General features: G+C 41.4%; 2 protein-coding genes and 1 pseudogene across 6 annotated transcripts in view; 1 reads left to right on the top strand and 2 right to left on the bottom strand.

Moving 5' to 3' along the window:
- Fbxl13 (F-box and leucine rich repeat protein 13) overlaps positions 1–19,151 on the top strand; it is a 198,368-nt gene extending 179,217 nt beyond the window's left edge. Inside the window, exons 19-21 of the mRNA XM_027393433.2 lie at positions 7,003–7,137; positions 13,214–13,377; positions 15,884–19,151. Coding sequence (XP_027249234.1) covers positions 7,003–7,137; positions 13,214–13,377; positions 15,884–16,085 — 501 coding nt within the window. The 3' untranslated portion in view covers positions 16,086–19,151. The remainder of the gene's footprint in view (positions 1–7,002; positions 7,138–13,213; positions 13,378–15,883) is intronic.
- On the bottom strand, positions 540–1,121 carry LOC103162761 (annotated as a pseudogene).
- Positions 17,562–21,386, bottom strand: part of Fam185a (family with sequence similarity 185 member A) — a 41,015-nt gene continuing 37,190 nt past the window's right edge. The window contains exons 8-9 of one of the 5 annotated variants that reach the window (XM_035451618.1): positions 20,026–20,087; positions 17,562–17,773 (exon numbers count right to left, since the gene is read on the bottom strand). In XM_035451618.1, coding sequence (XP_035307509.1) covers positions 17,768–17,773; positions 20,026–20,087 — 68 coding nt within the window. In that variant the 3' untranslated portion in view covers positions 17,562–17,767. Of the gene's footprint in view, positions 17,774–18,195; positions 20,088–21,085; positions 21,265–21,386 lie in introns of those variants that run through there. The other 4 variants (XM_035451617.1, XR_004772011.1, XR_004772012.1 and 1 more) reach the window with 4 other exon arrangements.

A 21,386-nucleotide genomic window follows, 5' to 3' on the forward strand; every position in this document is an offset into this window, starting at 1 on the left:
GGATGATTTTTCTGATGTGTTCTTGGATTTGATTTGCCAGTATTTTATTGAGTATTTTTGCATCATTGTTCATTAGGGAGATTGGTCTGTAGTTCTCTTTCTTAGTTGTGTCTTTGTGTGGTTTGGGTACCAAGATAATTGTAGCCTTGTAAAAAGTTTGGCATGACTCTTCTGCTTCTATTGTATGGAACACTTTGAGGAGAATTGGTATTAGCTGTTCTTTGAATTTCTGGTAGAATTTTGCACTGAAATCATCTGGCCCTGGGTTTTTTTTTTGGGGGGGGGAGACTTTTGATGACTGCTTCTAATTCACTAGGGGCTATAGGTCTATTTAAATTGCTTATCTGTTCTTGATTTAATTTTGGTAAGTGGTTTTTTTTTTGGGGGGGAAAGAATTTTATTAATCCCTTTCCAAACTTTATTCCCATGCTTCTTCAGCTTAATTTGCTGCAAAGAATGAATTGTGTTTAAACAAAAACTGAAAAGAGCTGCAGTGTCCAGGGGGCTTGGGCTTAAAAATATTAGAGATCTAGATTTTATCAGATCCATAAACAAAAGAATTTTAAAAAGCAGTCATGATATAAAATAGCAGCTCCTGTGACTTCTGCAAGTGTCACCTTCTTCGGAAATTGCCTCAATTCAGTTTGCCTCATTCTTAGAAGCCTCATCAAAATTCTCCACCAGATCTGGGACTTCATCATCATCCTCTCCAGCAGCAAGTGATGCTTTTCCACCCACAGATTGTTTGGGCAAAGCTTCAGCCGGTCTCCTTAAACTAGTCAGATTGTCTGCCCCAAGCTGTCTTAGGATGCTGGGAAGCATTTCTGTCAGCTGCTTTTTCTCAGCGTGGCCTGTAATGGTGAAAGTATTCACTGCCAGAGACACCTGAACTTTAGGGTTGTTAAAATGGATCACTGTTCCTTGGTTTGTAAACATGTTCACTCCTAACTTCTTTAAGGAGAACTGCAGTTTTTTTGTTTTTTTTTGTTTTTTTTTTTTTCTCCATCTGCTGTGGCTGTTCTGTGAACCACCTTCTTCTTTCTGCCAGCAGTTCCTTTCCCACCAATGCGCACTTATGCCTGCAGTGTGGCCAGTTTTTCCTGGTTCATGATGGTTTCTTTTATCTTATCAAAGTGCAAATGGGGCCGAGTGGGGGACTAGGGTTCCCACTCAGGGGTCTCAGGCAGACCAACTGAGATAAGGCACACACATGCCGCTAAGTGGTATTTATCCAGAAAATTGTCCATTTCCTTTAAATTTTCCAATTTTGTGGAGTACAGGTTTTCAAAGTATGACCTGATGATTCTCTGGATTTTCTCTGGATTTTCTCAGTGTCCGTTGTTATGACCCCCTTTTCATTTCTGATTTTGCTAATTTGCATGTTCTGTCTCTCTCTCTGCTTTTTGGTTAGTTTGGATAAAGGTTTGTCTGTCTTGTTGATTTTCTCGAAGAACCAACTCTTTGTTTCATTGAGTCTTTGTAGTGTTTTCCTAGTTTCTACTTTATTGATTTCAGCCCTCAATTTGATTATTTCCTGGAATCTACTCCTCCATGGTGAGTTTGCTTTTTTTTTGTTCTAGAGCTTTCATGTGTGCTCTTAATTCTCTAGTGTGACTATTCTCCAGTTTCTTCATGTGGGCACTTAGTGCTATGAGCTTTCCTCTTAGCACTGCTTTCAGAGTGTTCTATAGGTTTGGGTATGTTATGCCTTCATTTTCACTGAATTCTAGGAAGACTTTAATTTCTTTCTTATTTGTTCCTTTACCCAGGAGTGATGCAATTGAGCATTATTCAATTTCCATGAGTTTGTAGGGTTTCTGCAATTTGTGTTGTTGTTGAACTCTAACTTTAAACCATGGTGATCAGATAAGATACAGGGGATTATTCCATTTTTCCTCTATTTGTATCTGTTGAGGTTTGCTTTGTTGTCAAGTACGTGGTCGATTTCAGAGAAGGTTCCATGTGGTGCTGAAAAGAAGGTATATTCTTTTCTGTTTGAAAGGAATGTTCTATAGATGTCTGTTAAACTCAACTGGGTCATAACTTGTTAGTTCCTTTGTTTCTTTGTTAAATATCTGTCTGGTGTTCCTGTCCAGTGCTGAGAGTGGGATATTGAAGTCTCCCACTATAAGTGTGAGGGGTTTTATGTGTGATTTGAGTTTTAGTAGTGTTTCTTTAGCGAATGTGGGTGTGTTTGGATTTGGTGCATAGATGTTGAGAATTGAGACTTCATCTTGATGGATTTTCCCTGTGATGAGTATGAAATGACCTTTATATCTTTTGATTAATTTTAGTTTGAAGTCTAATTTGTTGGATATTAGGATAACTACATCAGTTTGTTTCTTATGTCCACTTGATTGGAAAATCTTTTCCCAACCCTTAACTCTGAGGTACCTTCTGTCTTTGAAGTTGAGGTGTGTTTCTTGTATGCAGCAGCAGGATGGATTCTGTCTTCGTAGCCATTCTGTTAGCCTGTGTCTTTTTATAAAGAGTTAAAACCATTGATATTGAGGGATATTAATGGCCATTGACTGTTGATTCTTTTTTGTTTTGGATTTGTTGGGGTGGTGGTATTGTGTGTGGATTTCCTCCCTTTTTTCTTTTGGCTTTTGGTAAAGTGGGATTATCTATTACCTATGTTTTTGTGAGTGTAGATATCTTACTTGGGTTGGAGTTTTCCTTCCAGTACTTTCTGTAGGGCTGGATTTGTGGATATGTATTGTTTAAATCTGGTTTTGTATTCTCCATCTATAGTGATTGAAACTTTGCTAGGTATATAGTCTGGGCTGGTGTTCGTGGTCTCTTAGTGCTTGCAGAACATCTATCCAGGACCTTCTGACTTTCAGAATTTCCATTGAGAAGTCAGGTGTAATTTTGATATGTCTGCCTTTATATGTTACTTGGCCTTTTTTCCTTTGCTGCTCTTAATATTCTTTCTTTATTCTGTATGTTTGGTGTTTTAATTATGTGGTGAGGGGCCTTTTTTGTGGTCCAGTCTATTTGGTGTTCTGTAATCTTCTTGTGCTTTCATTGGCATGTCTTTCTTTAGGTTGGGAAAGTTTTCTTCTATGATTTTGTTGAATATGTTTTCTGCACCTTTGTGCTGGGTTACTTCACCTCCTTCTATACCAACCATTCTTAGGTTTGGCTTTTTCACAGTGTCCCATATTTCCTGGATATTTTGTGTTAGGGATTTGTTGAACTTAAGATTTTCTTTGGTTGATGATTCTATTACCTCTAGTGTATCTTCAACACCTGATAGTCTCTCTTGCATCTCTTATATTCTGTTGCTATGCTTGCATCTGTACTTACTGATTGTTTACCCAGCTTTTCTATTTCCAGCATCCCCTCAGTCTGTGTTTTCTTTATTGTCTCTATTTCTGCTGTCAAGTCTTGAACTGGTTTGTTTTCTTCACCAGTTTGGTTGTTTTTTTCTTGGCTTTCCTTGCTTTCTTTAAGACATTTGTCTATTCTCGCATTTTTTGGTTTGTCTTTTCCTACATTTCTTGCAATTTTTGTTTGTTTTTTCTTCCATTTCTTTAAGGGATTTTCTCATTTCCTTTTTGAGGGTCTCTATCATCTTCATAAAGTTGTTTTTAAGGTCATTCTCTTTTGCTTCATCTGCATTGGGATGTTCAGGTCTTGCTGGTGTGGAGTCCCTAGACTCTGGTGGTGTCATATTAGTCTTTCCATTGTTGAGTGTATTCTCATACTGTCTTCTTCCCATTCCTTCTTCCAGTGGGTGCAGGTGGGGTCTCTCCCTCTCCTGGTGGGTATGGGTCCAAGACCCTCTCCCAGTAGGTGTAGACAGGTCCAAGACTCTGATGGCTGCAGTCGCTGGATGGTTTGCATCTGCCCCCAGGTCTCTCTCATCTCATGATGGGTGCAGGAGGGTCCAAGACTGCAATGGTAGAAGACTCTGGATGGTTTGGCCTGCAGGCACAGCACTATGTACATGTGCAGCCCCCAGTTCAGGAGACTGAAAGGAGGGTGAGGGGAGGTGGACTAGAGAAAGTCCCACACTCACCTTTCCAGGTGGGTGCAGGTGGGTCTAAGACTGCGATGGCGGCAGACTCATTGTACACAACACTTTACCAATAATTTGGCTTTGAGTATTAGATTTGAGAACTCTACTGGCCTCCTAGTGACAGCTCTTGTTTCTGTGAAAGTAGATGCCCATTGGGCTACATGCCAGTTTTGCTTTCAGGTCTTGAGTGTCAGGTCAGCTCATGGACACTAGGCTGACTCTAATAGAGTGTGCCTCTCTCCCTCTGCTTCTGCCATTTTTTTTTCTTCTGAGAGGTACTATAGAGGAATTGCTACTGTGTGGCACATAGTAAGTGCCTCATTAAGTTTAGTACTTACTTTAGCTACACACGCACTAAAATTGGAAACACCCAGACAAGATTAACTTGATCCATAGTCGAGGATAACTACACAATGGAGTATGACTCAAATGAAAAAAAAAAAAAAAACAAAACGAACAATGGAATCTTGAAATTGGATGGAACAGACAAATGAATGGAACTAGATGAAACCATCCTGAGTGAGGTAACCCAGTCCCCAAAAGACAAACATGGTATGTACTCACTCATATATGGATATTATACATAGAACAAAGGATTACCAGTCTACAATCCACACCTCAGAGAAGCTAGGAAACAAGGAGGACTCTAAGAGAGACACACATGGTTTCCTGGAGAAAGGGAAAGGGACAAGAGCTCCCGAACATTGGGAGCACGGCAGGGGGTGGGGGCAGTAGGGAGGGAGGGAGGAGAAAAAGAAGGTGAGAAGAGGAGCGGTAGGAGACGTGGGGAACAGGAAGATTAAGTCAGGGGAAGATAAGAGGAGAGCAAGATAAGAGATACCATAATAGAGGGAGCCATTATAGGTTTAAAGAGAAATCTGGCACTAGGAAAATCCTGAGGAATCCACAAGTATGACCCCAACTAAGAATCTAATCAATAGTGGTGAGTTTACCTTAAATGCCCTTCCCCAATAATGAGATTGATGACTACCTTAAATGCTATCATATGGCCTTCATCCAGTAGCTGATGGAAGCAGAAGCAGAAATTCACAGCTAAACACTGAACTGAACTCTGGAATCCAGTTGTAGAGTGATGAGCAAAGTGGTCAAACCCAGGCTGGTGAAACCCACAGAAACAGCTAACCTGAACAAGAGGGAGCTCATGGACCCCAGACTGATAGCTGGGCAACCTGCATAAGACAGAACCAGTCACCCTGAATGCGGGTGTCAGTTAGGAGGCCTGGGCAGTCTATGGGGCCTCTGATAGTAGATAGTATTTATCATCAGTGTACTAATGGACTTTGGGAGCCCATTCCCCCATGGAGGAATACTCTCTCAGTCTAGATACACAGGGGAGGGCCTAGGCCCTGCTCCATATGATGTGACAAACTTGGTGATCCCCCAAGGGAGGCCTCACCCTCTCTGGGGAGTGGATAGGGGATGGGATGGGGGTTGGTGGGGGACTTGGAAGGATGGGAGTTAGAGGGAACTGGGATTGGTATGTAAAATAAGATTGATTCTAATTTAAATAAAAATTTATAAATTAAAAAAAAGTGTTGTGTACAGAGGACTCTGATTTAGTACTCTAAGTACCTGAGCCTCTTTGCAGTGATGCAAAACCCTGGGAATGACTGACAGTTTCCATGGTTACGGTGGTAAAGAGGGACTTTTCTTGTATTGGTTTGAATTGTCATTGAATCTGATTTCTTCTTGTCTTGATTTATTATTATATTTTTACAGTCACAAGTTTTATTTTTGTGGATCATTTTGTTCATTAAATATTTTTATTTTAAAGATTTTATTCTTTTATTTTATTTTCCCCCCTCTGTGTGTGTGTGTGTGTGTGTGTGTGTGTGTGTGTGTGTGTGTGTGTGTGTGTGTGTGTGTGTGTGCCCACAGAGGCCAAAAGATCTGCTGGAGCTGGATGGAGTTGATAAGGCTGTGAACTGCTTGGCCTGCATACTTGGAACCAGCCTCCGGTCTTCCACTAAGCCATCTTTCCAGCTCCTCACTTTGTTCTTATATAATATCTACAGAGTCATCAAGTCTTTCTAAATTAGTAATTTAGCATAGACAGTGTTAGGTTTCAGTGTGGAACTTTTAAGCAAGATCTGTTTTTTTTTTTTTTATTCTCTTCCCTGTCCCCTCCCTCTCTTTGTATCATTCTACCCCCTACCCCACCCCATAGCCCCTCTTCTGCTTCATGCCACCCCTACTTATTGAAATACAGGCAGACATCGTGAGCTGGGATCCACAGATGAGACATGTGGATCTTGTCTTTTTAAGTCTGGGTCATCTTGCTCAATATAATACCTCGAAGCTTCATCCATTTCCCTGAAAATTTTGTGATGTCAGTTTTGTTTTTTTTCATGTCTCAACAAAATCCCACAGTGCCCGTGCACCATGCTTTCACTATCCATTTCCCACCGATGACCATCTCAGTTGGTTCCACTGCCTTGCTATGGCGATAGGGAAGCAGTGAACATCTCTGTTTCAGATGACCACGCTGGCATTTCAGAATAATGCTGCATTCTAGGAATTATCTGCCCGGCTTAGAAGAGGAGGCTGCAAAAAGACTAAAGCGTTCATTAATGCTCATAGGTTGTACACAGCAGGAAGGAAGTAAAAAGGTTGTGCTCTTTCCATGGTCACCCTGATGGATGTGCTAAGTACTCTCGTTTCCACACCCCTCACCTCCACTCATTTGGATGAATAGAACCCTATTAATCACTGATACGCCAATTGCATTTCATCAGCATCAAAAAACTGCATTTGGTAGCAGGAACTTGAGTATTTATAAACTGTTAATTTGACATGTATCTTTTGCTATACTGATTTTGGATGTAATGTTTTTTGCTTTGTTCATGACAGAAATCTATATTTAAGGGGCCCAAATGTATACTAAATAAATTGCTGTAGGTGAAGTGGTTTCAGATAGAACAAAAACAAACCTTCGACCTTGGAATCTCTTCCAGGCATTCTGTAGAAGCTCGATGAACTTGGAACACTTGGATGTCTCCCACTGTTCCCAGCTGTCAGATGACATTATAAAAGCAGTAGCCATTTTCTGCACTCAAATTACATCTCTCAACATCGCAGGATGTCCCAAGGTATGCATGGCAGGTGGAGCTTAGACAAGTCAAAGGGCCTCGCTGACAGTGAAGCCAGTGAAGTCAGGGGTTGGACTTGACCTAGAACTGCATTTGTCTCTGCCGTGGCTGGTGGAACCGCTGGGAGCTTTTTCCCATCTCCAAATTGGAAATAGCTCCAACATTTTATTTGTTCCAAAGTAGAATTTTAAAATGTCCAAAACATTATCCTCATGCAAACATAATTAATTACATGCCAGAGATTCATTTAATTCATTAATGAGAGAATCAGCAAAATCATAAACTCATGGCACACAGCATTAGAAAAAACTGAGTAGGAACTGAAGAAAAAATGTAGGATTATGGGTCTCAGGTTAGATATATTGGTTAATATCCTACAGAGCAATGGAGCCAAACCTTGGGTTAGAGTTTCTACTAGACAGAAACAGTTTGCATGTCTCCTGGACTAAAAAATGAATACTGTCTGTTAACACATAGCTTCACTGAGTTTGGGCCTTAGTAAACAGCAAACAGCATGTGAAGTAAAGAGTTAAGTCTCTAGACATGCCCAGCTGGGTAGTTAGATATGTCCCTATGTTCCAACAAAAGGGCATGGAGTCATCTTCAGTCTTAATTTGAGTGTCTGACAACTTTCCTGACACTTACTCAGGAAACCATGATCATTATAAACTCTGACTCTACAAGTGCTGTGGGGGAAGTGAAACAGCCAGACCATCAGAAAACACAAATCGCTGGTACTTAATACTTATTTTTTTCAGGTTTTTTTCTGTGTACAAAAAGGTCAAAAATGGTGACAGAAGGTTGGTGTTTTGTTTACTTTAAAAGATGGACTACTACTTTCAAAGTACAATATAACCTACTCTCTTTTGTCTTATAGAAACCTGAGTCTGGGTTAATATGGCAGATCAAATATACACATATAATTTCCCTTGAAACCCTAATCACAATTGCTGCTGAACCGTGAGGGCCCATTTGGAAAAGAAAAGCAGGAAAGGAAACAAGCAACAAAATTGTGGAAACTTGAAAATAGATGAATAAATTTAGGTGATCAGGGACAGCTCTGAGCCCCATGCCAGGGCAGAGAAGGTTGGGTACATTTGGCCCATACAATGGGCTTTCAGCTCGGCAGCCCCACAGACTTCTGAAGGGACTGTGTTGTGAGGGCACTAAGGTAAAGTCCTAGTTAGGCATTCTAGAGGAGCAGAGGCCCAGGTCTCCTGTGCTCACACCTCTGGGTGTATCTCCCCACCCAAACCAGAAGCACAGACATTCATATTCTCAGTCCAGTTTTCTCAACCCTGGCAGTCCTGAAGCCCCAAACAAGACAGTTCTTTGCCAGAAGGGTGAGTTATGCTGTCACCACGGGATAGCTAACACCCTTGCCCTACTCTAGGCACTGGGCCCCTAGGATCTGGCCCCCTGTATTTCCATCTTGAAAACCAAGAATCTCTCTGGATACTGCCAAATGTCCCCTGGAGAGCAAAATCGCCATTGTCTAGAGATAGTAAAGCAGAGGAGGGTTTCTGGGCAGGGAAATGCCACATTTAACTGTGAGTTTGGGGACAAAAGGGAAAGGGAAAATGGGGCTCCTGAACACAGAGAGCAGACAACTGGCACTTTTCCTTCTTACTCTGCATCCAGAATGTGCCTCAGGCAGGAGATAGAGGTCTCCTGCCAGCCGCGGGGAAAGATTGGAAACTCTCACACACCCTCTTAGATCACCCTCCACTCAGAGGCTAGCCCTCCACTGCTAACCACAAATGGCCAGCCAAGGATTACCCGATCAACAAGGGAGTCTATAAACAGAAGATTAAAAATCCAAACACATTATCAGGGAGAACCTGGAGTTGATAAAATAGGCAGAAGGAAGAGAACAGAAATCTTAAAAATGCTTGGGAATCACAAGCTGTTAAAAGCTTCTTCTGCTATGCATGCCCACTGGTTTTTACTGGAACAGTGTCACCCTGGGCTCAGGAGCTGTGTGCGCACCCCTGCTGGGCTATGGATTCAGCTGCTCTCCTGTTGAACTCCAGGTGATTCGGGAACCTCCTGAATCTTCCACACTAATGTATCAGATACAGAGGGGGAGGGCAAAGCCAGGTCAAACTAAAGCCAGAAAGTTTGTAGGAAAACTTTTTTTTTTAAAGAAGGGTAAGTAGCCCAGGCTAGCCTGGAACTTACCAGTAAGACCAGGCTGTCCCTGAACTAGACACAATTCTCCTGCCTCAGTCTTCCTAGTGCTAAGATTACAGGTGTGCACCACCATGCCCAGCTACAAGATACAAGAGAAAGTGGATGTTTTTCTGGTCCATGTCACCTGGTTCTGGAAGTGAGCCATGTCAAGAAGTTTGCACAGTAGCTACAGTGGCCACCTGATTCTGCATGGTGACCATGAGCTCAGCTCACTGTGAACTATTCTGACTAAGGGAGGCTTTCCAGTGGCTCTACTAACAAAGGAAGAGAAGTAGCCCTGCATGAAGAAAAGGCTCTAAAGAGCACAGAAAGAGAGGAGGATTCCTTTTTTAAAGAAAGAGAATCTCTCTCTAAACCAGGTCCTTTGCACCTAGAGATCTGACATGAATGCATGAGCATGAAATGCATCAGTCCATACTTAACTCATGGGAAGAAAGGGAAGTGGAGAAGATCCACAGAAGAAATTGGGTCTGGCTCTCTGCTCCAGGTAGTGCTAGTTAAGTCACATATGTGCCTTGATTCAGAAAAGGGAGGAATACTTATTTGGGCCAATCTGAATGGTCCTTACTTGCTTCACTTTGCCTAATTTATTCTACTTGCATGGCTTTTGAGTGGCCACAGGTGAATTTTGATATCTGTTTTACCTGTCTCTGGGAAGGCTAGCTTTTTCCAGCAGCCTCCAGGTCAGTCAGTAGTGCTGGGCCCTCATCTCTGTAGCACTGAGATACCAGTCAAGGAAAGAAAATGCCTGAGACCAGGAATCAAGTTGGTTGCCATGGGCTCAATGTAAACGCCTTAGCCGTGTTCTTAGCAATAAGATTCTGTTGTCACCTTTGATGATCATGACAGTGGCTTGAGGTAGGAGCTAGTAATTACAAAGGGAGAATAAGGGGAAAAGAGAGAAATCAATGACAACAATGAAATATTTACACAATTCATCTTTGAGGGAAAAAAATCTCAAGTAGGTAAGGGGTAATGAAGTATGATTTGCAGATAGATAGGAAAGGACAAACAAGGTCAGTCCTCCACCAAGTCCAGGAGAGCTGCCATAGTGGAGAGTCTCCACCAGACATTTCCCTCACACTGTAGCCAGGGGACTCCAGAGAGCAGCAACTGAGCTTCGACCACAAGTTTTATACCCAAGGGGCAAAATGACATGCTAAATCACTGAGAGGCATCGTGTTTGCAGCAGGTCTGGAGTATAACTCAGGATGTCCAACCAGTCCCTCAGCTCAAGATGCTGTACTCCAATAGTCTTGTTATGTATGCTTTTAGAGCTAACCATGAGAAAAAGAAGGGACCTGGATGAATGCAACACCAACTGGGAGGCCGCTAGGCATGTGAGTACAGCAGAGAAGCTTGGGTTGAATGTGGGATGCCCCCTGCAGGATTGTGCATTTGAACACTTTGTCCCTAGTTGGTAGCACTGTTTCAGAAAGTTATGGAACCTTTAGGAAGTGGAATCTTGGAAATTCTTTCAGTTTAGAGATTTCAACATGGTCACAAAGTCAGTTAGAGGTTTTAGAATGGTCACAAAAATGATCAATGGATTTTTTTTAAAACCATATATCAGCATGGGATGCCTGACATATGATGTTGGATAATGTATATAATCTGTTACTATGCAAGCAATCACCCTTCCCATAATCGAAAGCTTAAACAACTCACAGCTTTTTAAACTTTAAAAAAGATTTTAGTTTGGATTATGTGCATGTATGTGTCAGTGTGTCAGCATGTGCACTTGAGTACAGTGCCCACAGAGGTCAAGTCTAGTGGATTCCCACTAGAGCTAGAGTTACAGGCAGTTATTAGCAGCCTGGTATGGGTGCTGGGAACCAAACTCAGGTCCTTTGCAAGAGTGGTACACACCCTCCACCCCCATACATCTCTCCAGCTCAGATGGCTCCCATTTTATTTGCTCATCATTTAATGGGCCAGCAATTTGGGCTGGTGTCAGTTGGGGGTCTCCTACTAGAGGCTCTACAGGGTTGTCCATGGAGCCAGCCACATGCTGGCTCCTCTCAGAGCTGCTTGCAGATGAGTCCTCAGTTGAGAGGGAGGTCTTTGATTGGACATGGTATTGCCCTTCCATGGGCTGCTTCTAGGCCAGCAACGCATCCCAAGAACCAATAGCTCAAGCAGATGGTTGGTGGTAGTGTTATTGAGCATGTTGAAACCTTTTTCAAATTTCTCAGAACTTAAGATATGCTGTAGAATGTTCAAAAGTAGTTATGTTTTAAGGTAACATATTTGTAATTGTTTCTCCATCACTAATTTTTAAGGTAACGTGCTTATGCTTCTTCCAAAATAGGAAATAAATTTAAAGACACCAAGAGTTTTCCAGAGACTCTAAGGGAGATGGGTTGGAAATAACAATCTCTCTAGTGAGACAAGGCCAGGAACTTGTATCTGAGAGTTGGGAATACTAGCCAACTCATCTCCACCCCCAGTTTCCAGCCCTTGAGTCATAACCTCCCCCCCAGGCATAACCTCCATATTAGACACATGGAACTTCCAAACTACAGATGAGGGCTCCTTTTCGGGACTCCAGGTCAAACCCTTCAACTCTAAAGCTCACCTGCCTGGACCATCCCATCACTGATCCTATAAAACTGATGGTTTCTGTTTTCAATGATACCAGGTCCATGGAGACTCACACAGCGTGGCAAGGGAGTCTAAGGGATTTTCGTGAGAACAAGTTACAATTCTGAGCCTTGTTTCCAAGCATGTTCCAGAAACAGGGAATGCCTAGACAATGACAACATCTATTCCCCTGCCCCAATACTTAAAAAGTATGCATTTCAAACCAAAGGATTTTTCTGCATAATTCTCTTAACTTTATGTTAAAAACAATGAGCTAAGCCTCATAGTGTATGTTTTTTTTTAAAGTTCATATATAAAGTAGGAAATTAAATCCAGTTGGAAAATTCCTTTGGGGAGAGTAATCTATTTACTCTGCAGCAAGTTTCAGTTCATCCATAAATCAAAAGTCAAGTCAGTGAAATAAACTAGCAACGGGGCTGAATTACCTCTGCAGGAGATCTGGACAGACTTGCAGAATGGTGGAACATTGGCCAAGATTGGTCTGAGCGGGACTTGCCCTGTCTGTGGCTTCTACCTATCTCCCTCTTGTCTCAAGCCTACTGCTATCCTTCCTGAACTGGGCCACTTATTCTTATATGACCTATCGGAGATGTTCGGCTCCTTCTCATGGAAACCCTATGCTGTATGGAGATGGTCTTTGGGGCATGTATGTTAGTAGCTTTGCAATGTGATGTTATTAGGCATACTTTTCCAAATTGGTAAAGCTTTACAGAGGACTTCAAGCATGGACAGCCCCATTGCTGTAGCATTTCCTGAGTTCCTCACAATGACACAATATGTATTAATTACTAAAGAAAAGGTGACTGTTTCTCATCCAGACCAGAGGATGCTTAAGTGAAAAAGAACAATGAAATCACGAATCCTCTGGTGTCACTTGAGGCAGGTATTTTCCTCTTCCATCTTATTTGAAAGTAATTAAACCACAGACTTGGCTTATCATGGGATAAACTTGGTGAAAGAAAGCCTGACAGGGTAAGAAGATGTCATGAAAGGGATGCTGCAATTATGGGATCATGTCCGTATAAGAAGCAGCAGAGGCTGGAGTTCTCTATGCCACTAACAGCATGATACGAGGCAGACATCTGCAAATCTGTACCTCACCATATGTGTAGCCATCTTGTTCTTGGATTTCCCAGGCTTCAGAATGTTAAGAAATAGGTGCTTGATGTATGAGTTACCTAATCTACCATATGTAAGTACAGCACCCTAAATTAAAATACTGCTCCCCTGTGAGACAGAGTTGCTCAATAACTGTTACTTACTTTGGCTGCGTGTGCAGATTACTGATGGAGGGTTGGAGACATTATCTGCAAAGTGCCATTATCTGCACATTTTGGATATCTCTGGCTGTATCCTACTTACAGACCAGATCCTTCAGGACCTTCGAGTTGGCTGCAAACAACTCCGGATCCTCAAGATGCAATTCTGCAAGTCCATCTCTGTGTAAGTAGGCAGTTAGATATGAAGGCCTTGGAAATGCCAGGATAGCACGGCATGTGGCTATGCCATTCGTAACCTGTAACCATTTGTATTTTCACTAATTGAAACCAAACCAACATTCTGAGTTGAACCTGGGATGCCCTTCTAAAATTAACTTCATAGTTTTAGATTCCTTTCATAGAGGCCTTTCACTTTCAGCACCTTCCTCCCTATGGTCAAGTAGGCAACCAAATTCTGCCCCTTGTCACCTAGCTCTAGCTCTGCCACTGAACTGTGGTCCACTCAGTCTACCTCCCTGAGAAAAGCAGCCCACTCACCCCAGACTGGAAGAGCCTGTGAGCAGGGGAAGCGGGCCTCCTTCTGAAGCCTCACTGCTCACTACTGAGACCACAGACATACTAATTAGTTCTTTCACTGAAGCTGCTTGTGGGTGGAAGGGTGAAACAGCTGGGGTAAGTGGTACTGGAAGCCAAAAAAAAAAAAAAAAAAACAGCAAAGAGAAATGCATATTCCACCGTGCACTTCCTATGCTGTGGATAAACACTTGGCTTACTATCGCTCTTTTCCTGTGACACTGCCTGCCACAGCAGTGACCAAACCCAGCCCACTTCTCTGTACTGGGTCAGCAGCAACTTCCTTCTCAGGATTTTTCTTAGTCCCCTACTATTAAGTTTTTAATACCATAATTTTTACAGACCCTCTTGTCATGTGACAAGATGGATAGCTAATATATTGCACAATGCACTCATAACTTTTACAGTCTAAAACTTTTAAAAATTCAAGGACCACTAAATTTACTCTAGCTTGTAGCTGAATGAAGAACCGTATTAACAGCCCACATGTTACACCTTCCCAAACTGAGCAATGAGTACTTAGCTTCATATCAACTAGTCACAATTCTTTAAAACCAGTGCTTTCAGAAACCACAGGTAACATATAAGTTGGTCAACTTTCAAGTCCTTTGCTACCTAAACATGCATAACCTTTCCCTGAAAGTCAAGGACACCGCTGTCTTGGAATATAGTGTCCTTGTCTCGAGTCAATGCCAGCAGCCTTGGGCGTTTTTCTTCATTATTTTAGTTTTCACTGTAGAATACTTAGTTTTCATTATAAATGAAAACTAGTTTTCATCTTACCTACCTAGTGAAGTTTATTCCTAGGCTGTGTGTGTGTGCACATACCTGCACACATGTGCATGTGTGGTTTGGATTTTTTATTTTTAGTTATCATGAATGAGATCATTCTCTAATTATATATATATATATATATATATTTATATATATATATATATATATATACACACTCCTGGGCTTTGGATGTTGATTTTTGGTAACTGGATATTTTACTGGAAGTGTTTTAGATTTAAGAGTTTTTGAGAAGAGTCACTAGTGTCTTTTAGTGCATGGTCATATTGTCTACAGATAATTTGATTCTCCTTTTGTCTTTGTATTCCTTTCATCTCTTTTTCTTGCCTTATTGTTTTGGCTAAGAATATAAACATAATAATAAGAGTGAAGGGGTGGACACTATTGTCTTACTTCTGCTTTTAGAGGAAATGTGTCCCCCAATTAGTGTGTTTGTTATAGGTTGTCATATATAGTCCTTATTATGTTGAGGTATGCTCCTTCTGTCCTTAGTGCTTTTTGGTTTTGAGTTTTTATCATAAATGGATATTTATTGCTGTCAAAGGCCATTTATTCACCTACTAAAATAATCATGTGATTTCTGAGTCTCTATATGCCCTGTATTACATTTACTAAAATAATCGTGTGATTTCTGAATGTCTTTATGCCCTGGATTACATTTACTGGTTTGCATGTGTTATGCCGTCGCTACATCGCTGCCATGACACCACCTTGATCATAGTATGTGGACTTTTTAATGTGTTGAGGGATTTGACTATAAGTATTATGTTGAGAATTTTTGCATCTCTGTTCATTGAGAGGAAATGTGTGTATGTCTTCATGTATGCACGTGCATATGTATGTTCTTTGCTTCCTTATTTCTTCCTAAGTAATTCTAACAATATTTTTAATCATTTAATCATTGAGTCACAAGAAAAATATATACTGGAGACAAAACTACACAGGCTTTTAGAAAGTTCCTAGAGTTCGTCATACATCCACAGGGGTCTGTGAACTCTGGCGATGAGGTTCATTCTGACACATTAGTCTTCACAGGGAGGGTGGGTCAGGTTGTTCCTTCATCAAATAAACTGGAGCTGCATCAGGCTGAGCGCTTACTCAAAAGTACTGTAAATGACTTCAGTGTTCCTGCTCCTGGGCATTTATTAGAACATACAGCTTGGTAAGCCCTAACTGGCTGGACTACAGATACTTTTGCCTGGGGTGCCTGATATTTGCAAATTTCCCAACTTTCTCTAACAGGAAGCAAAGCTCTTCATTGAATGTGACTAGTGATAGTAAGTTTTGAATTCCAAACTCGGTCAAATTTGAAAACTGGAGGGATTCCTTCTGCAGTTCACTAACGCTCAGCACTGTTGTTACAGGGCAGCAGCTCACAAAATGTCCTCTGTGGTCCAACATCAGGAATACAGCTCTCGCAACCCTCCAAGATGGTTTGGCTATGACTCTGATGGCAATCGTCTTGCAGAGACTCATCATAGAATGCAACTCAGAAAAAAGACAGAACTGTTAGTCAAAGACACATTCAGCAGTGACGAGGAAAGTTCAGACTCCAACCTCAAATAGGGAAAACAAAACTTCTGGAACTGATAATGTTTCTTCACGCGATGTTAAGTTGCTGTCCCAATAACAACAAAAAAAGCAGCATGCCTCTGCTTCTTACTTCAAAAGCAAACATCACCTTTATCTAATGAGACTCCAAGGCAACCCGATAAAGTTATTTTTAAACATCTATTTACTTAATGTGAGTCTGTGTGTGTAGGAGTCCACAAAGGCCTGAAACTGGTGATATAGTTGACTGTGAGTGTTATGTAGGTGCTGGGAACCAAACCTGTGTCTTCAAGCCAGTAAAGGAATAACCACTAGGCCATCTCTCCAGCTTCAAACAAACTAACTGTGGACAAGATGATCAGATCTAATGTTACAATGTAGGGAACAGATGGGAAAGGCACACATTTTTTTTTTCAAGTAGGTATTGCCCTCCAGACAGGAAAAGAAAGTGGTCACAGCCACAAAACTAGCCAACTCTGGAGCCAAGGTGATGACTCTGGGGATCAGTAAAGGATTGTTTATAAATGACAGGGACTCACATCTTCAAAGGCAAAGAAGCTTTTTTGTAATTTCCTGACATTCATTTGACAATAAAGGAAAGCGAAAAGTCAGCCCTAGATTCAACACTCAAAAGAAGCAAATGAAAGAGAAACAAGAGCAATGTGACCAGAAAGAGAGCTCCTGTGACACCTCATTTCTTCTTATCATGGCTGGGCTACACAGGAATTTTAACTATGAAATGCCAAGAAGACAACACAAAGCACCTTCCAGTTGGTTTCTACAAAGAAATGACCTTTAATTAATATTTAAAAACGAATTTAACATGCTTCTATCATGGGTTTTTACCATATTCCATCCATTATCGTTACCATTATAGGATCTGCTGTTGCCAGAACAGGAGGGAGGTCTTTTTTGACAGGTACACACAAGCTGTGTCAGTGACATTAGCTCAGCCTTTTCCCTAGCTCCTCAGTTACTTACTATTAAATGAGGTTAGCCAGCTTACTTACAAAATTGGAATGAAGGTAAAAAAAATTAAAGGATAATAAAGTTTTAAAAGGCCTTACACTGTATTACTTTTGGGTATTCTTTATCAGTTAAATGCTTTTAAATAACTTCCCTCCCTCTTTTTGAATGCTTTTGAAATCAGTGGTAGAAAGGCCCATGGGAGTCAGAGCAAGGGAACCTGTTACATAGCGAGTCTGAAGATCTGAGCCAAATGACCACGGTATGAGTGAGACTGGGAACTAAATTTGGAGGCCTGTAGCAGCTTCGTGAGAGCTGGCTTCAGAAGTCTGACCTGAGTGTTTCATGTGCATGGCTAGGAGACATAAAAGAGGCAGCTGGCTTCTAAGAGAGATGTCTGCACGGGGAAGAACAGGCCAAGGAAAAACATGCCTGCTATACTGCCGAGACGCAGGAGGTGGCTTTATGACCAGACTCTTTCCTTTAATCTTTTTTTTTAGATATATTTTTATTTAATTTAGAAACAGTCATATTTTACACATCAATCCCAGTTCCCTCTGCCTCCCATCCTCCCATACCCCACCAGTCCCCCAACTCATCCCTCATCCACTCCCCAGGGAGGGTGAGGCCTTCCATGGGGGGGGGGGTCATTAAAGTCTATGACCAAACTCTTAATGTCTTTTCAAAACCAAGAATGAGAGGCCTGTTCATTCATCCCGAGGAGGTAAACTTCAGAGCTACAGAAATAGAAGGGGTAGGAATCAGAAAAGCGAGCTATGCAAGGAAGACATTATGTACAATTCCACTAATAACTAACTTTAAGCATTCTTAGCTGAATTCTAATTCATGACCTTTTGGGCTGTTGTTGACTACTTTTATCAACTTTATTTTTAGTCATGAAATGTTTTTCTAATTGCCTCAGAGTGAAAAAATATTATAAAAATTGCCTTACTGCCTCACTATTTCCTTTGCTTCACAGCTGAACACACAATCACCACACAAAATATCCCAGCATGTGAGACATTTCCTTTTCCTATAAATTTTGATTTCATTAAGAGTGAATTCTAAGGGGACAGCCACAGACCAACAAGGCTGATTTTGTTTCACAAATAAGATATTAGAAAGAAGGTAAAGAAATGGGGCATTAATAAAAGGAGACTTGTAATTAGAAACGTTTATTTAAAATCTGTGTTTAATCACTGATTTGTCCAAATCAAAATATATAATCCAACAAATGGATCTGTTCAGTATAGTATAGTTTTGAATCCACGAAGTCAGTCTATAAAACATGGCTTATAAAAGTATATTTGTATCTTTATACATCCCATAGTGAGGCACATCATAACCTACACAAGACACAGTCAAATCAGAAGCACCTGGTTCACCTACATGGTATTTTATTCATAACTTAAAGACATGCCATAGGAGGTACTAACAAGAAAATGTGTTCCGTGGGTGCTACAATGCCAACAATCCCAAGGTGATTCCAACAATGACTTTCCATAGTCATCTCTTGGGTGGGAGCTGTGGAAACCATATAATAGTCCCATAATCATGTTAAATATCTTGGCAAACCAAGCAGAGATTTCTCCAGGTTACAAGAATGTCAGACATTCAGAGCACAAGAAGGACTCTGCGTGTTTTGCTTGAAGACAGAGGGCCCACAAGGGGATGGAGATGACATGTCATTAGAAGGAGTGAGTGATTGTGGAACCCAGCAAGAAAACGATGTCATACAGGCACAAGAAATTTGATTTGTTTCCTATAATGTGAGGGAACTTGGGAGACCTCTCGCCGCAGTCCCCAGATAATATTCCCAGCCTGGCCACCATCTTTACTTCAGCTATGTGACACCGAGCACAAGGCCAACATTACCAATTATAAACTGGGGTTTTTTTGTTGTTGTTTTGGTTTTTCGAGACAGGGTTTCTGGAGCCTATCCTGGCACTCGCTCTGGAGACCAGGCTGGCCTCAAACTCACAGAGATCCATCTGCCTCTGCCTCCCAAGTGCTGGGATTAAAGGTGTGCGCCACCAACGCCCGGCCCAATTATAAGCTGTTAAAACAGTGATCTGAAGTCATTAAATCTGTGGTAGAACCATTCTCTTGCCCTCATCCAAGGATTTGTCTTTTATTTCTTCAGTAACTCATAGTTGATAACTTTCAGAAATAAGTAATGTGTATGCTTTAAATTATGTGTCACCTGAAGTAGCATGAGGAAATCTGCTGTTTCCTTCAGGGTGCCAGTCATTCCTTTGCCATGCATGTGCGTGCCATCTGTGTATACTACCTGCTAGTCACTAGGTAGCCACCCTGGCCATCCCACCATCACCGTAGTGTCATAGGGCCAGAGTTCAAGAAGCCCTTACTTTAGGAACGGCTCTAAAGTACCATTATAGTGAGATTTGCAATTGGGCCTGATAAAGCGAAGCCACAAAGGGCTTCAAGGAAAAAGGTAAAAGTTCTCAACTTAGTTAAACAAAACAAAATGATATGCTGAGGCTTCTAGGCCCTACAGTCAGGGTGGATGCACTTGCATGGCATTGTAAAGGAGGGAAAAGAAAGCCATTATTTTGCTATCGGAACTACAGTGGTAAGTGTTTTGACGGGAGCACATCACTGCTTAGTTGAGCAGAAAAGGCATTCAGCTGGCACATGTGTTTATGAAAAACCACGGTGTATAGCGGTTGACACTGTCTGTGGTTTCAGGCAATCATCGGAGGTCTTAGAACATACTTTGGGGGTTCTGTAATTTGGAACACAGCAATTGAAAACGAATTCTACAGCTAAGTACACGTTTTGCAAAAGTCCCCCTGTATTCCCCAGTATTCCCTGCCAATGCTGTTGTTTTTGACATTTATATGAATACAGTTGTCTGTTTTATACTCACATGTCTGTTAGTCCACACTAAAATTAATAAATACAGCTGAAGTCATTCTTAGTCCTGCAGTTTCAGAGACTGAAACCAGCTCTGATGTTTAAAACTTACAGTGCCTTTGGGGGCAACAGCATTTATCCACCTTTCACTTCTGCTGGCTTGATTCATGAGTCCTGAAACACAAAGTTGCACCAAGCTCAGTTTAGTGGCGAAGAACAATATTCAACCACGCTAACCACACCACTGTATCTGATAAAGCCAGGAATGCTCAAGAATGAGTGCCTGTGCTGCTGTGATTGGTATGCAGAGACCTCGCACTGATGGTTCTTCTACAATACAGATTTTCTTTTTCTAGTGACTCAAACAAACATGGAGGAAAGATGCAATCCTTAACTTTTTCTGTTGAACATTGCTTAGAATCGATAATAAAGCATCGACAATAGGAACCCTCTCCTGGACCTTATCGTTAATGTACAACCCTCATCTTGCCTCAATAAGTGTGTTTGTCTTATGGAGTGAGACACTGATGACATCCCCATTCCCTTCTGCAGCAGGACAGGACAAGATCAGGGCACAGACGAGTGATTTCAGCTAGCCTCCACACTCAAAATGAAAACATTAAAGTTTTCATCAGCTACCTGGAGTAACAAAGTAGTCTTCTAGACACATAGCAAGAAACAACCCTACAGCGACTCTTCTCAAATCAAAGTCAAGACAGCTACAAACTGCCTCTAGGTTGTGATCACCCTGTCTTGTCAACAGGCACTTCTCTGAAAGATCTGGGTCCTCTGGCCTGAACTGTGCAGACGCTGTTCTAGCTTGTACCGTTTACAGACGCTTCAGAGGAAAGTCTTGCAATACACTGGAACCCGGGAGTCCAAAACATTATCCTTGTATGTCTCTTTGCCTAAAAATGGAGACAATCTTCCTGTGGCTAAGAAATGGGAGAGTGACCACCCTATTCTGAGGTAGTATGCCTCCCAATAAATGGGAAGAACAGTTTTTTACATTGGTTTAACTCTGCCATTTACTCTGTAGTCTCCTACTGAGACCTCCCTAAATACATCATTTTCGAGTTCTTATAGTTACCTCAGAACATACCTGATTAAATCTGCATAAGCTAACAGACTGAGACAAGCTGTTTACATTTGCACCAAGGTAACACTCATACCTCAGACAGCAGACTAAAGTGCAGAACACTGAGGTAGAAGATGTTGCTTTCATAGAAGTGTCACGAACCACACACTGGCAGATGTACCATGTGAAGTATGTTAGGGAGCTTCAGAGATGTAAGTGACAACTCAGGTCCCTCACAAAATTTACCAGTTGGCTAGGAAATAAGTCTCGCACCTATGAAGCAATGTGCAAATCATTATTCTAAACTTTCATAATTTTTAACATATTTCTACACAAACCCTAACAACACATAAATTCTATTCCAAAATATAAATACTTTAATTCTATCAGAAGTA

This window comes from Cricetulus griseus (genome assembly GCF_003668045.3).
Source record: "Cricetulus griseus strain 17A/GY chromosome 1 unlocalized genomic scaffold, alternate assembly CriGri-PICRH-1.0 chr1_0, whole genome shotgun sequence".
In the NCBI taxonomy this organism is placed as follows: Eukaryota; Metazoa; Chordata; class Mammalia; order Rodentia; family Cricetidae; genus Cricetulus; species Cricetulus griseus.